Here is a 16,249-nt window from a genome sequence, read left to right as displayed (position 1 = left end):
AGGAGAAAAGTAAATAAGTTGAGAACAATCAAAAAGTTCTTTTCTCCTGTTTTGAAAGTTTCAGTTTGAAATTATAACGAATGAAAATCATAGAATCATAGAATCTTCATGATTGGAAAGAACCTTTGAGATCATCGAGTCCAACCATACACACACACACAAAAAAAAAACACCACAAAAAACAACCTACAATCTCTGTCACTAGAGCATGTCCTGAACTGCCAAATCTACACGTTTCTTAAATACCTCTAGGGTTGGTGACTCAACCACCTCCCTGGGCAGGCATGATATCTATATCTTGTTAAGAGTGTTTCGTTATGTGATGACCCTGGGTGGCAGCGTTGCTGGAGGGTCCCAGGGCTCGGTGTAGAGAGTGGTGGGAAGAGCAGCTTGGATGTGGAGGGTCATGGAGCAGGCAAGAGGGAAGTAGAGGGGCTGCTGAGTCCAGCAGCTTAGCAGGGGTGGGGATAGGTGAGGAGGAATGAATGTGCATGACATAAGTCAAACAATTGCCTGAAATAAAAACCTGTGTGGCCTGAAAACCTGATGTAAAATGCTGAATGCACACGCCAGGGACAAATCTCTGCTTAAGGAGGTGCTGTTATTAGCAAGTCACTTTTCAGGCTGGATGCTGCTTTTGGGACTAGTTTAAGTGGCAGCGTGGCAGGTCGGGGTGCTGGAGATGACATCTCGGCACGCTTCTTTCAACAGCCAAGCCTACAGCGGCACCACCTGCCATTTTTACAGTACAGTGCAAGTGCACTTTCAGGCAGGACAAGGGCAGTCACAAGGAGGAAATAAAGCAGGGGGCGGTGGGGGAAACAGGCTGCTGTCTAATCTGTAATAGGAATTAATTTTAATAGTGATAGGCGAATCACATACATTTTCCATGAATGCATGCTATGCTATGGGGTAGCCCCTGTCCAGCTGAAGAGGAATGGAAAGGCTCTCAAAAGATTAACTACAACTCCTTCAGTAGCTGGCATTTATTTCATTGGTTTGTTCCCCCCTGCTCCCTGTTCCCCTTCCTGGAGTAGATCTGCACCAACTGTGGGAGCAGGCATCCCTCAGCTGCTCCAGACACCTTGGAAACGGTCTTCCCCTCCTTTCTTCCACATCCTTTCTCCCCAGTTGGGACCTGCACGTTGTCAGATTTAGGACTGGGCCATGAGATTTGAGAACTATTGAGCAAAACTGTCATTATATTATACCTACTGTTTTCCCTGACTGCACTGTGCAGTGTTGGTGTGATCCCAGTACGTGTAGCATCACAGAAATGGCTGGGGAAAACTTGAGCAATCTCAGCTCCCTAGATGAAAATGTGTCACAAATCTGTGTTATCCTCTCAGCTTCCCAAGGTTTTTGTGAGGGCTCAGCAGGGCCCTTGCATTTGTGAGACAGTCGGGCTCTCAAGGCAAGCTCTGCACCCTTTGATGAATTCTTCCCACCACCTCTTCTACCAGAATTACATTGCATCACCTGAAAGGCCAAAAATCCAGGTGTGCATTTTGACAGAAATGCTTTCCCTTAGGAGTCCCCCGCCTGTAGCCTCCTTTAGACAATAAGGCAATGATTCTGCTGCTGTCATTATACTGAATCAGCAAAATGTGTTTAGCAGTTCCCCCTTGTTTTATTTAATTTAGTTTTTTCCCCTTTTATTTTTGCTAGTACTTGTACTAGCACCTCTGATGCCTTCTTATTATTTTATTAGGAGCAATTCAAGTTTCACAGCAGATAGCTCCTGATTGATCCTTTTTGTTGGGGTGTTTTTTAACCAACCCTTTCTCTCATTGATGTCTCAGGGATTGCTGCTGTTCTCTGAAATTGGACGCTGCTCCCTCCTCCAACCCTTGACCCACAGCAGTCATGAAATGTAATTAATGAAATGAGATGAGACAGCCCTGAGTGCCCCGAGGGGCAATGGGAACCTGCTGTGGTTACAAAAGTGTATGATTTTAATGCCTCATGATAAGAGCTAGGACAAACAAAAAGAAATAATTACTGTAGAGCAGGTCAGGGGAACTTTCTGCCTTTTGTGACCCTTTGTTTCACAGGGTCTTTTCATTGTTCTGCCTTTTTGAGGTGTGGAAGACAGAGGTAAAGTTTAGCATGGACAATCACAGTGCAAGTAGATTAGTCGCTCAGTATGATGAGACTCAATTAACTTAGTTAATTACTTGGCAGACCTAGGCAAAAAAATTAAAAAGTGCCTTAGAGTATTTCCAATATAGACTAGGACAAATTTCTTTTGATTTATTTCATATATGCTGTCTTTCTTTTGTAAAAATGCGCCTCTAGCCCCAACCTCAGTGGAATTCCTGAATCACTTATGCAAGCAGACACAGTCCTTTTTCCAGGAAGCTCTTTGAATCTCATCCTAGTGAGGATTAGAGGCTATAGGTCTTATCTGACTCCTCATGAAGCAAGCCAGTATAAAGGCCAGGTGTTTTTCCAACATGCATATCATTTACTACATTCTAAGTTAATTGTTATAAAGTACTGCTGAAGTATTTTACAATAGTGACATTAGACTAAATGGTATGCCAACTTAAAAAAAAATAATCTATAGCCTGAAGCTTTCATGCTCAGGACTGTGATCTTCCAAAGACTTAAGTGTATTCTTAGCTACAGCACATGACCCTGTTTAGATGAGTTACTCATAATGCATCAAGTTAAGTGGCTGCAAAAGTCTGCAAAAACCAAAAAGGCAAGAGGGCATAGCAACATGCAACAAATGAAGAGGAGGGCATGCGCTTCATAGTCATCCCGTGGCTCTCTGGGGGAAACCCTCCCATAGTAATCCAGTCGTTGCCTCTTTGGGCTTTTTGTGAGCATCGCGACAGAGACGAGCTTGAAGAAACTACTGCAGTGAGCTGATGGGTGTTCGCAGAGAAATCCTTGCATGCACCATTCCTGGGAAAAGGGACTCCTGTAGTTTCTGCTGACCAATCCCTACAAAAATAAAAAGAAGCACACACATACACACACACACACACACACACACAAAAATAAAAATTAAAAGCTGTACCTCTCTGACATGACTGAGCATCCAGGCCCTGATTCTTTTTTTTTTTTCTTGTATCTGTCAGCTTAATAGCCTACACAGAGCAGTATGTGGAATATGACCCCTTTATAACTCCTGCTGAGCCTTCCAATCCCTGGATAAGTGATGATGCAGCGTTGTGGGACATTGAAATGAGGTAAGAATTGGTAGTTTTAAGTAATACTGGAGTTGTCTTGCCATTTTGTTTGTATGCTCTTCCTAGTGCCCTGTTTGGGTAGGAAATTGGATGTCTGTAGCTTTACAAGATACAAATACATAGCTAAAATTTAAACAGGAGCTTATGCTTTATCACTTCTTCTGTGAATTGTTCAGCCCTTCCGCTTCCATATGATGTGATGTGTGGTACTCTGTAAGTCAGGTAACAGATGTTCTCATGCCTGTCAAGGGCAGGCACAGACTCAGGTCTACGAGTCCGCAGATACACAATACTCCTAAGAGATACTTGTTCCAGCGCATCTCCTCTGACCTTTTGAGAGCCTGCCCTCTGGTCCTCCCCCAGCTGCCGTGCTCCAGCCGTGCTCCTGTCCTGGGATCCCATGAAAGATGTCACTGGCAGAAGAGGATGGGTTATAGGGCAGTGGCCGCTATGCAGAGGTGGATTTGGCACAGGAGCCAGAGTAGTGTAGCTCATGCATAATGTGTGGGACTTGGCAGGTCAAAATTATAACAGATTGACAAAGTGAGTTTGTGCCTTACCTGTTAGTGACCAAGCTCGGCTTTTCTCTGTTACGGTGTCTAATAGATGAAAAGAAGGAGGAATGACTGTAGGACCTCCAATGCCTTGCACCTCAGAAAGTTTCTCCAAAAAAACAAACCCATCACTGCAATTAAGATTATCTTTTGGCCATCTGATTCTGCTGCAAGGGAAGTCTGGCCAGTGTCTACATTTTTTTGCTATCACAGGCTATCCACAGCCCTTGTAGTGGGGCTAGAATTGTCCTGCCTGCCTCTTGCCTAGCAGCTGTCACAGCAGGTTTGAATGACATCAGCATGCCACGTATCACCTTCTCTGCTCACTCACATCTTGTGGCCAACTACTGCAAGTGCTCAGCAGCTTCTCCTGGTGTTCAGCTGCTGCTGTTCGGCACCAAATCTGAACTGGGAGTTCACTTCCGCAAATCTTTGAAAGGAGAATGCCAAATCTAATCCTGTCTGTTCTTGAATAATAATGTAAAGTTTAAGATGCTACCAGCCTAAGCGTTCCAGGAAAAGAGCAATTTATTTCCCTGTTTAAAACCCATGTGGTCTGGGATGTGAAAGGTGTTTTCAGCTGCTTCTCTGGTAGTTACAGAAATCCGTTAGTTCCGTAATCTCTACCCCTCTTCACAAAATTTCAGTATTTTGGGTTTCCTTTTTAGTCAGTTTCTCTCGTTTCCTCTATCCTCCCTAGCAGGGCTAGAACCAGATACAGCCCCTGCAAAATACTTCTCTGGAGGAACCCCAACCCACGAGGCAATCCAGGCATCCATTATTTCTGCATCTGTTGAGGTAGCTGCAAATCCCAGAAAAGATGTCTGTGTCCCTGAAGGATACAATTAACCTAATGTCACGGCCTTCGTAGGAATTTAAAATAAATGCTTGGCTTCTGCTATGATTTCAGAGTTAAGGAAGGTGATTTTCCTGCTGATGAAAAAGAGAAAGTTGTATTGTTGGGAGATTGGAGAACAAACAGCTCTGTATTGCCATTTTATTCTCTATTGTAAGAAAACTCACTGCATCTGCATCTAGTTGCAACTTGCATGAATAATTAAATGATCCCCGAGAGCTGCGGTAGCCCTTGTGTTGCCTGCAAAGCTGCTTCCTCAGTTAGGAGAGCAGAGCCCTTGCTCAGGAAAACAAAGGGCGTCTCACTTGTAATGGTAAGGCCAGCTGCTGAGTCTGGACAGCCCTGTGCCACTGCAGTTCATCCTTCAGGGCACTCAGGACTTGGAAACGCCATGGAAAGCCTTCAGTTTTAGACAGTGCTTTGGCCTTTTTGTTTGTGCTAGAGCACTGTGCAGCACTAAGAAGAGACGCTACAGATCTCTGGGTTCGACAGGAAATTCCCTGAGCTTAGCTCGTGCATAGCTCTGCACAAACATGGTTTTTGTGTCCCTGTGGCTGGTCTGGCTCACTTAACAAGTAGGCTGGCATCTGCGCCCTTGTCCGCAGCGCTGCTGGCTCCTGAGTGAGCACAGGAGAAGCCATCCCGAGTGCTCTGCGCTTCGAGTGAGGACATGCCCATCAATTTTGCTTAGTCTTTACACCAAGAGGAAATCAAAGCAGGCATTTTATTTACCCCTTTGGCTTATTTGTCTTCAGCACAGATCGCCACTGTCCCCTAAGGCTCCAGGATTAGGAATCGCTGTGGACATGACGAGACATGTAGTTTAATAGATATGTACTGTTAACAATGGCTCTACTGTCACAGATGTGAGCAGCTGAGCTGTATTTTAATGGTTGTCTCATAGTATGACGCCATCACACCAGAAGCTTTCCAACACTTTGTGAGCCCAGATTACGCTCTGATGCGGACTGTCTCGTAGGATCCTCATTGTGATTCCCAGGCACTGCCTCTCCCCATAGGCATCTCTGCAACATGTCTGGCAATTCAAACAACAGCTTATGTAAGTGGGATTGTGTTAAGAAATAATTTAGGAGAAAGGCTGTTAGTGATTTTGGGTGCCTCTGCATCTCAGTGTCCCAGCTGAGACACAAAATAAGAGTCTGATTAACATGGAGGGGAGGAAGGAGATGCTTCTTAGTCTTCCAAAACTTAGGCATCCAAAAATCAGAGGCACTGAAAAATGAAAGACCACAAACCAGTAATCATTTTTAGAAATCTTGTCCGTACTACTTCTTAGTGAAACTGCCTTTTTTAATGCAAATGTGGAACTGAAAATCTGAAGCCAGTTCCAAGTGACCAGCCAGCACTGTGTGGGACACAAGGAGCTCACCTCACGTTCTGGAGCTCACCAGAGGCCCAGGGAACACTGCTGGCAAATTCATGCCTTGACATATAAGAAATTCCCAAGGTATAGATATATAAGATACATAATGAGTTATATAAGAAGTACATAATAAATAATCTTTCAACTGTGGTATGCTGTCCTTCATATGAAACCTACAGAAGTTACTCTGAAAATCATATAATTCACTGTCTATCTCATTTTGCCGTGTATGTAGCACCTAGATAATACAGTTGCTTTAATGATGACCCTAGTCTTTATAGCTTTTTTTTTTTAATGTTATTTGCTAAGATTTATTTCTGCAAAATCTTGAGGAAAAAACCAGCATCTCCTCATCTGATAATCTTCCTCCCTTTGCTGCTTAGCAGAAACAGCAGCAGCTGCTCGGACAGCAGGCAGAAATGCACATTCCATCTGTTTTTTCCCTTCTCTCTCCAAACAGCAAAGAACCCAGTCAGCAGCGTGTGAAAAGATGGGGTTTCTCCATGGATGAGGTGCTGAAGGACCCAGTAGGACGAGACCAGTTCCTTCGTTTCCTGGAATCAGAATTCAGCTCAGAAAACCTCAGGTGAAACCTTTTTTGACTTGAGCTAAATGAATGGGGCTAATCCTACTGTCTTGCATAGGTGAAATACAATGCTTGTTCTGTCTTGAACTGCTAAAAACACCCGTTTGAATAAAGTTGAGAATGGCAGGATTTGGTCCCTTGCACTGCTATGGATGCCTGTACAAGAACTATGTAAGTAATCTCAGGAGCAGTGTTTATCAGAGCCAGTGTTGTCAAGTATCATATGCAAAGGCTTGCAACGTTGCAGTAATGTGATGAGGTGTGGCATATCGCTATTAAGCCCCCTAACAATATATAAGATTTACACGTGTGTTTGTGCCAGGGGTTGTGTGAGGGAAACATAGTATGGTGATCACGTGGCTAAAAACTGTTGCAGTACTGGCACTCACTAAATCAGGTTCACAGCAGCTACTTCTCCTTCTGGCACCTCCTAACTATTTGAAAGCTTGACTCTCACCTTAATAGCACTCTCTCTGTGTGGGCATTCCAAGTACCTGGCTTCTCATGTTGAGAAGAAGACAAAACTTATGTTATGAGACATTATGTAGACACCCATGTGATCCTGCATCAGACTGAAAGTCTGTAAATCTATTATGCACAATTCTGCTACTTCAACTACAGCAGGAATAGGCAGCAGTAATAAGTTGCCATTTTTTTGGTGAACCAACACTAGGTGAAGACAAAACTTTTCCTAGAAGATCCAGCCCCTCTGGCCTGGTCCGTAACACTGCTCTAAACCCAATCTCTGTCTCTAGCACATTGCTCCAAGGTACACAATCATTGCAGAATTGGTGAAAAGACATTGGAAATACCAAGAGCGTGCTTCATTCTGGGGTAACAATCCTTCAGAGCATGCCTGTCTCTTCAGCCCTTCCAGCTACAAAACTAAATGCTCAACTCAGCGCCTTAGGATTCTTTAGTCACCCCTGTGTACCCGAGAACTAATGCATTCAGCCATTTTCCCGTATTGATACCAGGTATCTTCTCACACTGACAGAGAGAGGCCTAGCTAGATGTCCCCTGTAGACCCTAAGCTAAACCCCCAGCACTGCCTACATTACAAGGATCCAAGTCCTCTGCGTGTCCTAGCATTAATTAGGATATAGCCACAGGTTTTATCATCCTTGTCTTGAATCTTAACTTTAATTCCAACGCTAACCCTGAGGTTCATTTAAGGGAAAGCAACTCTCCTGCAGTGGAGAGGGTGAGGTCCATGGAAGAGCTCATGCATTGCTTATCCGCCAGATACAGCCAAACCACGACAGGTCCCATAACAGCAGAAGCAAATATACTACAGTGAGCTCTGAGAAATTTGGGTTCCAGGGCTTATGCTTGAAACAGGGCTGGGGCAAACATTGGAATTGGGGTTCGGGCTTGCAGGCATTTAAATGCTAACTTCATTGCTTGGTGCTGCAAAATCCAAAGAAAACAGGAGAGGGCTTGTGCCAGCCCTGAGAGGCAGCCTTGAACAGGTAGAGGTTGATACTCAGTGGGTGAGGTTATGGTTTGGAGTCTTGCCTGCACATGACAAACAGCCAGATTTAGTGCCACGTTCATCCATTTGTGCAGAAGCAGGAAGACAGTGGCTGGCAGCAGGGCAGGCTGCAGCCACGGGCCTGTGCTGAAGGCGAGGGTTTGAGTTGGTGTCAGGGGGCCAGTCTGTGCTCTTGTGTGCGGGATCCTTAACCTCGCTCCTTAAATGAGGTACAGCAGGTCAGAGGCACTTCACAGATATCTGCAACGATCCTCACCTTCTCCTTCCCCTGCTCAGTCCTGGAGACACAGAAGGTTCCAACAGTAATGTGACTGCCCCAGCTATTCGTGGCATCCAGTAAAAAACACTTTTTTACACAATCTGAATAACAGTGCAGAGGCTTCATTGTGGTGCTCTGGTGCCATCTCGGCACATGGGTGGGTGCAGGGACCAGTTCACGAGCTTTCTTCGGGGGAAGTCCTGTTCCAGGAGGCCCAGTGGTCGTTGGCAGAGACAGACAGGGAGCTTGTGGTTTCCGTGCCTGCTCTAGGGATGAGGAAATCTGCTGTCGACTGAACATGCAGTCAGTTGGGTTTGGTGCCTTTGCTGGTAGCAGCGGGTTTGATGTTGTTCTCAGTTTACACCAGCTAAGAACTTGATTGCACAGCCTTTAAGTTTGTGTTTCATTATTTTTTTTCACTTAGAAAATCCAAATACATTACTAAAGCTTGTGAACAATTGCCACTTCAGTGCAGTCTGCTAGCCTGCGAGATCTGAAAGGGAAATCCCAGAAAGTGACTCTAGACGACATTGGAACTGACAATCATATTCATCATATTTTTGCCATCTGAGGAGAAATAGAGAAAGCATGCCAGCAGCAAAACTGTGAAAAGTCAATGCACCTTTAAATTTGTCATTTTTAAAAATCTGAAAGTTATTACATAAGTGAGCTTGACAATTTATCACTGCACTTGTACGTGCTTACTGCATTTAAGTACAGTGGTGCTTATTTGCAATTAAATTATAGTACTGAAGTACAAAATTAATATACTGTATTGAAATACTCCTCAAATGTTTTTTTTTTCTGAAATATACCTGCAGTTGCAGGAATGAAATCCAGCAGGTTTTATGACTAGAGGGTGTCCCCCATGTTCGTCCTGCTCAAGCAGGTAGAGAAAGTTACACTGTTAGAAAGCGAGCACGTACCTTCCTCGGTCAGTCAGAGCTGCTGCTCCTGCTGACGTGCCATCTTGCTGGTTTTGAGATGTCTTGTAGCAAAGGGAGGCTGCAAATCAGGATAGAGAGGTTAAATCCCACATCCTTTTTGGAAGACACCGGTATCGTTATAGTTAATATGGTAACATTGCTGTCATTCTTATGGTATCTTTATCATGGTATTGGCTTGTGTGGTATCATTATTATCTAATTTTGTATCAGGATTAGCAAGCCTGCTTAAAGCTTTAAATAACAACAGGACATAAAGGCAGAAGCATTCATGAGGAAAACTGGAATAGGATGGATTGTTAGCAGTGGTGCTAGAGAGCAGAAAGTGGCCCTCAGGTTCACGTGTGGCAGAGAAAGCTCCTAAATTCTCATTAGGAGCGTGCGGAAGAAGGGAAAGCAACTGCTGGATGCTTAAACATGCAAGTGAAATTTAAGTTACACCAAACAGCAAGGTTGGCGTCTGTCTCACCTAAGTCGGCAGCTTGGAAGCACATGCTTTCTTCCGTATCACCCAGGCTCCCTTTAGAGTGAGAGAGGAGAAGCTGAAGAGGAGTCAGTGAATCACCAGGGAAGGATTTTTCAGCTTTAAGTGGAAACAAAACTAAAAGCACCTAACTTGCACTGTAATGTGCCTGTCTCTCTCCACCATCTATAAGCCTGGAGAGACTGATTCAAATGACAGTGTCTGCACGGTAGACATCTACAGTTAAGTGAGATGCATCCCACCCAAACCTTGGGAAGCTGTAAGGAACTTTCTGAGGGTGCAGCATCTAGCTAGAAAAATTAGATTTCAGATATCTTTTAAGGACTCTTCTCCCAGTAACTATGTAGAGATGTGGGAACTGTTGCAGTGGGGATGTGTTCTCTCATGGGAACGTCAGCATGATCTTCATTAACACTGGCAGGAGTCCCATAGGCCCCTGCGTTGTCCTCAAGGCAGATCTGAGAAAGTGAATGCTGGAAAACCCAGAAATTCCTGGTAGTGCTAGAAAAGAGATTTTGTGAAGCGTGCAGTTGAGAATGCCTTGAATTAATGTAATTCAGCGGTATAGCAAGAGGAAGAAATTCTGCTCTTACACCCAGTGGCGCAAGTCCCAAGTCACGGGGTTGGCTGTGGTGGGGTATTTCCATATCTTCCTAGCTGAGAAAAATTGGTCCCGGTGGGTGTCTCGAGCAAGGCACTGCCAGAGATAGCAGCAGACTAGACTCGGTGACCTCCCAGGTCTCCTTCCAGCTGTGTTTCTGTGTTCTAATAAACTTGCAGGATCATGTCCACCAGTCTCCTGGGCTCGTCTGAGCTCTGTAACTTATTTATTTACTGGCTGTCCATTATTTATGTGAGAGCAGGAAAGTCAGTCAGTTGGGTATTTTTCTCTCTGTTTTTATTTTAACTCTTTTTCTTGCTTTCTTTTCTTTCTCCTCTCTGTTGCTATCTTTCATCTACAATTTGTTTTGACTCTGTTGATTTTTGAAGTGCCCAAAATACAGCAGACAAAATGCCACGCTTCAATTAAAAAAATAAAAGCCAACAGAGAGTTGTTATACATTTTTTATGACCTGGAAATCTCACGAGACATCTCGAGATTGCTGAGATGTTCATCTAACTGATGGATTGATTTATTTTTTTTTTCCCCCAACTTCAAAGAGTGTCAGCTGGAAAGAGAAACAGCTAAGTGGGAATATGGGACATGGGAATTTTACCCGAAGGGAAAGGAGGCTGCACACCTGTTTATAGACCTAAATAGAGAACACATGATGCTTTATGGGAATGCACTGTGAAGCTTGCAATGCACAAATGCAGGCCTTTTGTGTGTTATTGTGAACATATGTTGAAAATCAAGTTATCTGGAAAAGAATTTTACCTGCAGAAGGTGTTTATATCATATATGACCCCTAATGGCTGAAACTTGTTGCCAGTTTTGGGTTGGTTTGGGTTTTTTTGGGGATTTTTTTGTTTTTTTTTTTCCTTTAGTTTTCATCAGGAAATGAGAAGTTTGGACGCTGAGGAGAGCAGATCTATTAAGCAAAACCCACCCGAGACCCCTCCTCTCTAAAACAAAAAGCGTTTACAGGGGAAGGTTCCAGCCTCTCCCGAAGCCGCCAGAACGGCAGGCACAGGGCTGTGCACTGAGCTCTTGTTCCGTGGTGGCCGGTGGCGAGGGGCAGTGCCGGAGGGGGCGAGGGGTGACACGGGGACGGGCTGGGCTGGGCTGGGCTGGGCTGGGCTGGGCTGGGGCGACGGGGCTGCTCCCCGGCTGGCCAGCAGGGGGCGCCGCAGCTCCGCGCCGCAGCCTGTCCCGGTCCCGCTGCCGGAGCCGTGTCGTGGCTGCCGCCGCCCGGATGGGATGGGATGGGATGGGATGGGATGGGATGGGATGGGGGGAGCTGTGCCCGGGCTCCGCTTGGAGACTGGAGTGAGGTGCTGGCATCTCTCCGGGCACGCTGGCATCTTGTCTACTTGCTGCCCAACAACCGGGTGCTGCCTAACTACAGACAGGCCTTTCCTGCCCCCCCCAAAAAAAAACCCGAAATGGCAGCAGAAAGAGGCGCTTAGAGTTTGGACGTGGGGTGGGCGGACAGCGAGGAGGATGGACAGGGAGGGGGAGGCCGGCTGGGCAGGAGGAAGTTTGCCATCATTCGCACCGGCACTGTGGTCTCCTTGGAAATGCTGCGTTAGTGAAGGACCAGCGCTCTGCCGTGCCCTTAGCACACTGCCTTGCTGCAGCCCCCTGTCCCCAGCGTGCCCCATGCAGGACTGGTTTCTACTGGTCTGAACCACACCAAGCTCCCCATACCAAGGACCTGGCTGTTAAGCAACACGCAGATGTAAATATTTCCCCTGTCTGAACTGCATGTTGATTTATGTCTGTTGCCTGCATTCATTTCTCCTCCCAACTGTGATGTTAAAGTGATGTTTTTTCTCTTGGTGAAAGGGAGAACAAGATTGTGAATGGTGAGAGATGTGAGATGGGAGGTGCACCAGGTAATTACGTAGAGCTACGTGGAGACAAGGAGAGAGGAGTGTGCTCATATTTTGAACTCAGAAAGTCACTTGGTGATTTCACTGTGAAGCCAAGTGTATCATGTCCTCCCCCAAGCTGGGGATACAACACTGTCCTTATGTTGACAATCTCTTCTCAGTCTCTGCAGTCATCCATATTTTGCCTCTTGATCGGGTTTTAAAATTAATTTCTGTTTTACAGCATACCTCAGAAGCAACCCCCTGTCCTTCCCTAGCAGGCTTTTCACTGAGGGGCATCTGCCAAAAGCAGCCCACAGTGCCAGAGCACCTCTGCAGTGCCCTGCAGGGAGGCAGAGCAGGCATGCTGAAACCCATGAGCTCTCTGTGCCTTCAGGGGGCTGCGTAGGATAAAGCACCATTACGGGATATCTCCTGCGAGTGACAGCAGCTTAATTACATGCTGGATGAGGCTGGAATGGTTTATACCTCTGACAACAGTTTAGGACACCATATTATCAGCCTTCTCCAGATCTTACATGCTGTTTTCTAAAGGGCAAAAAACCTGTGATCAATGCTGCTGTTCCCTCAGTGCAGACAGTCCCCATGCCAGTCCTGCTCTGCTTATAAGGCACCTGCGGAGAGGACACATGCTGGCATCTCCTTCCTCCACTGCCCTGTGCAAGAGGAGTCCACCGGAGATTTGCCTCACGGAGAAAGGGGGAGGCAACGTGGGATCTTCTCCTGCCTCCTTGTGAGCGTGGAGTTGAGCTTGTGCTTCAGAAATTGCAGTACTGACTCAGGGATTACATTTGCACTTTATAATTGAGCACAAATTCCAGCACAGCTATTGTATGTCTGCTCTTTTCCTGGACAGAAATACCTGCTCCTTTCTTGTAAATGCTGTATAAATCCCGTAGGAAGCCCTGCTTATGCATTGGCTTCAGGATGATTCCTCGTGGCGGAGAATTTGCCTTGGAGTCGAGGCTGCAGGGCTGGGTACCCCTCTTTGATGTTCCTTAATATTCAGATACCAGCTATAGTGAATAACTTTGAAATTTTTACCAAGACAAAACTCCTCTTTGCCTTGAAGAGGACATCCAGCCTTGGGCATGAATTCACAATCGCTTGCAGTAAAAAGAGCTTGTTCTTGTTAGTGTCAGGTTGGTCTGGTTGGTTGGTTTTCAGATTGAGCCAAATGGTTATTAAAATGGATGGTGCTCCTGTTCTGGCAAGCTGTCACTTCACAGTGTGCCCGGTTCTCTCATGAGCGTGCTTTCCCAGCCCGCCTCCCCGGCTCCAGGGGCAGAAGATAAGCCAGCAGAAAATGTTCTCTCTAGCCAAGTGCTTGTCTGAAGTGTCCCAGTTACTCTGGAATGATTAGCATCTTTTCTCTTTATGCCTTTTCTGCGTTCACGTGTTCCCATCCCATCTGAAATGGAATGATAAAGTATTTTCGGAGTGAAGAAAGCCACATATGGCATCAGATCGTTGCACTGTGAGTGCCACCCTTTACACTCTGCAGGCATGTGATAAGTGGGGGGGTCGCTTATGGTTCAAATAGCAGGGCCAGGACATCAGGCACGCTTACCATCTCGAAGCTGGAAAAGGGCCAACCACACACACCCCTCAGCCATCCCCAAACTATTTCAGTTTATAAAACTGAACATCACTGTATGAGCACCACCGGTGTAGGACTCTGCTGGTACTGGTGTAGTGTCTGAGCATACCCCAGTCTGTTTTACTGACAGCTTGCTAGGGAGCAGGGAAAACTGTATGAAGGAATATGACCACGTGGCTTGCATGAGTCAGGGCGGTGGCATTAGTCCCCGTGCATGCAGCAGTCCTGCAGCAGTCTGGAGTGGCGCTGCAAAGGGCAGGCAGTCACTCTGCGAGCTACTGGTAGGGTCGGGCAGTGCATCCTGCCTGGACGGGGTGCCAGCCCCCTCACAGGGACACAGCCTCCTGCTCTGTCTCACAGGCTTCGCAGTTGGATCAAGCGCGTTATTTGGGCGAGAGGGATGGTAGCAGCACGGGAGAGCGCAAGATGGGGCTGACTTAGTGGCAGTGGAGCAAGAGACAAAGCGTGTGTACCTGCAAATGCGGCCCACTCACATTGGAGGCAGGGGTGCAGGGAGCATCCTCACCCCGCGTGCCTGCCTGACAGGGCAGGAACAGGGGCCAGCAAGGAGGATTTAGGCTGGCCTTGCACATGGTGCAGATGTCCTTTTTTTCCAAACTGGCCGTTTCCCTCCATTGCAGGTAGGGGGACCAGGCTAAATGGGTTAGCAGCCTCATTTGATTACGATGTTTCTGGGGTGGTTAGGTACTGCTGCAGCTTGCAAGGAAGTGGGGGTCAAAAACAGCACAGGACGCACCATGCTGCTGGCTCATCCGCCTTCCCTCACTGCCAACAGGATTTTAGTTTGGGAGAGACTGTATTTTCCTCCTTCCACCATGGGGGAACATTTGCCTTAGCGTCAGCAGGCTGGGACCGTTGAATCATTTGGGGTGAGAAATGAGGCTTTCAGTTAAAGTTCAACTGGTTTATTTAGTAGTGACATGATGACAAGGTGGGGACACAGGATTTTCCAAGTTGTGCAGCTCTTGCAGATGCCCTGAACAAGCAGTGACGCGGACAAACCCTGTCCCCACTGCACAGTCTGCACAGTGCATGTCAGGGATGGCCAAGACAAGCCCTGCCCTCCTTGTCATCCCTGAGCCATGGGCTCCTTTGCCGGGGGGTAGGAAAAAGTTGGTTGTTGTGCAAAGGTTCCTTTCTGTACCTGTTTGCTCTGTATCCCTCCGTGCTCCCTGCAGAGCACTATTGTACCCACTCAGCTGGGTCACAGGACATGGATACCCAGGCCAGAGGCTGCGGAGAATATCTTCTTGCAAGAAGGCTGAGCTGGCCAAACCAAAAGGCTACTGGGTGCCATGCGTCTTCTGAACTAATCACCTGAACGAGCACATTTCTGTCAAAGATAAACAAAACCATCAACACCAACAAAATACCCTTCTTTTTCCCCAGGGTAAAAGATAACGCATGGCACGCTTTTAAAAACATTCCATGGATATTTGTTTCACAGATTGAGATGTGGATTATGCTCTTGGCCATCGAAGAGATTATGTTCTCAATGTTTATGAACTTATTTTAGTCCATGAGTGTGGTCTAGTCAAGAAAATATCCCAGTAAAATTGGAGTATGGGCATAACAATTCTATATTGTTCTCTATTGATCTCTTCCCATGGCATCCGTCTGGTCAGATGCTGGTCAGTTTACAAGTTAAAAAAAAAAAAAAGATTCCTCTAAGTGCCAGTGCTACAACTCTACCCTGGAAATGATATGAACATTAAGTTTGTTCTGCATTTTGCATCCCCTCCAGATGATGATGTGGGAGGCAGAGCCCCCTCCCCTCCTCCAGCTGCATCAGCTCCAGAGGTTTCCTGTTTGCATGCCTAATGTCACACTTCTGGAGGGGTGGTTTGAATGAGAACGTGTCACTTCCTAAAGTCGCTGTTCTGATCCTAGCCACAGTGTAAGGGTTTGATGTAAAAGTATATCACACCTTCCCCTGAAATCGTGCTAAATGGAGAGTCTTCTGTGAATTCAGCTAGATGCGGGGTTAGGTGCTCCGTCTGTGCTTTGGGACGCTGCCCAGGCTTATCCATAAAGTCTTACCTAGATTTCTCTCTTTTTCTTTTTTCTCCCCTTTCAATTTTTGCCTAGCACAGGTTTTGGTTGGCTGTCCAAGATCTCAAGAAACAACCTTTACAGGACGTAACCACCAGAGTGGAGGAAATCTGGCAAGAGTTTCTAGCTCCCGGAGCCCAAAGTGCTATCAACCTGGATTCCCACAGCTACGAGAAAACAAGCCAAAATGTCAAAGACCCAGGGAGATACACATATGAAGACGCACAGGTTTGTTTTTGATTTTATGGAACTACTGCTAATAAAACTCTGTTTTACTGTGATATTCCACTATCACATTGTCACTGCTCACTTGTAAGA

The 16,249-nt window shown here is 46.2% G+C and overlaps 1 protein-coding gene across 12 annotated transcripts in view; it reads left to right on the top strand.

Moving 5' to 3' along the window:
• The window catches only part of RGS6 (regulator of G protein signaling 6), a 293,044-nt gene that overhangs the window by 230,810 nt on the left and 45,985 nt on the right, over nucleotides 1-16,249 (top strand). For all 12 annotated transcript variants that reach the window (XM_074584769.1, XM_074584764.1, XM_074584760.1 and 9 more), the window contains 3 exons: nucleotides 3,090-3,200; nucleotides 6,455-6,580; nucleotides 15,973-16,159. In XM_074584769.1, the coding sequence (XP_074440870.1) occupies nucleotides 3,090-3,200; nucleotides 6,455-6,580; nucleotides 15,973-16,159 (424 nt within the window). The remainder of the gene's footprint in view (nucleotides 1-3,089; nucleotides 3,201-6,454; nucleotides 6,581-15,972; nucleotides 16,160-16,249) is intronic.

This window comes from Larus michahellis, chromosome 4 (assembly GCF_964199755.1).
Source record: "Larus michahellis chromosome 4, bLarMic1.1, whole genome shotgun sequence".
Classification (NCBI taxonomy): domain Eukaryota; kingdom Metazoa; phylum Chordata; class Aves; order Charadriiformes; family Laridae; genus Larus; species Larus michahellis.
The sequence above is the reverse complement of the archived record's forward strand: the minus strand, read 5'-3'. Positions and strand labels throughout refer to the sequence as shown.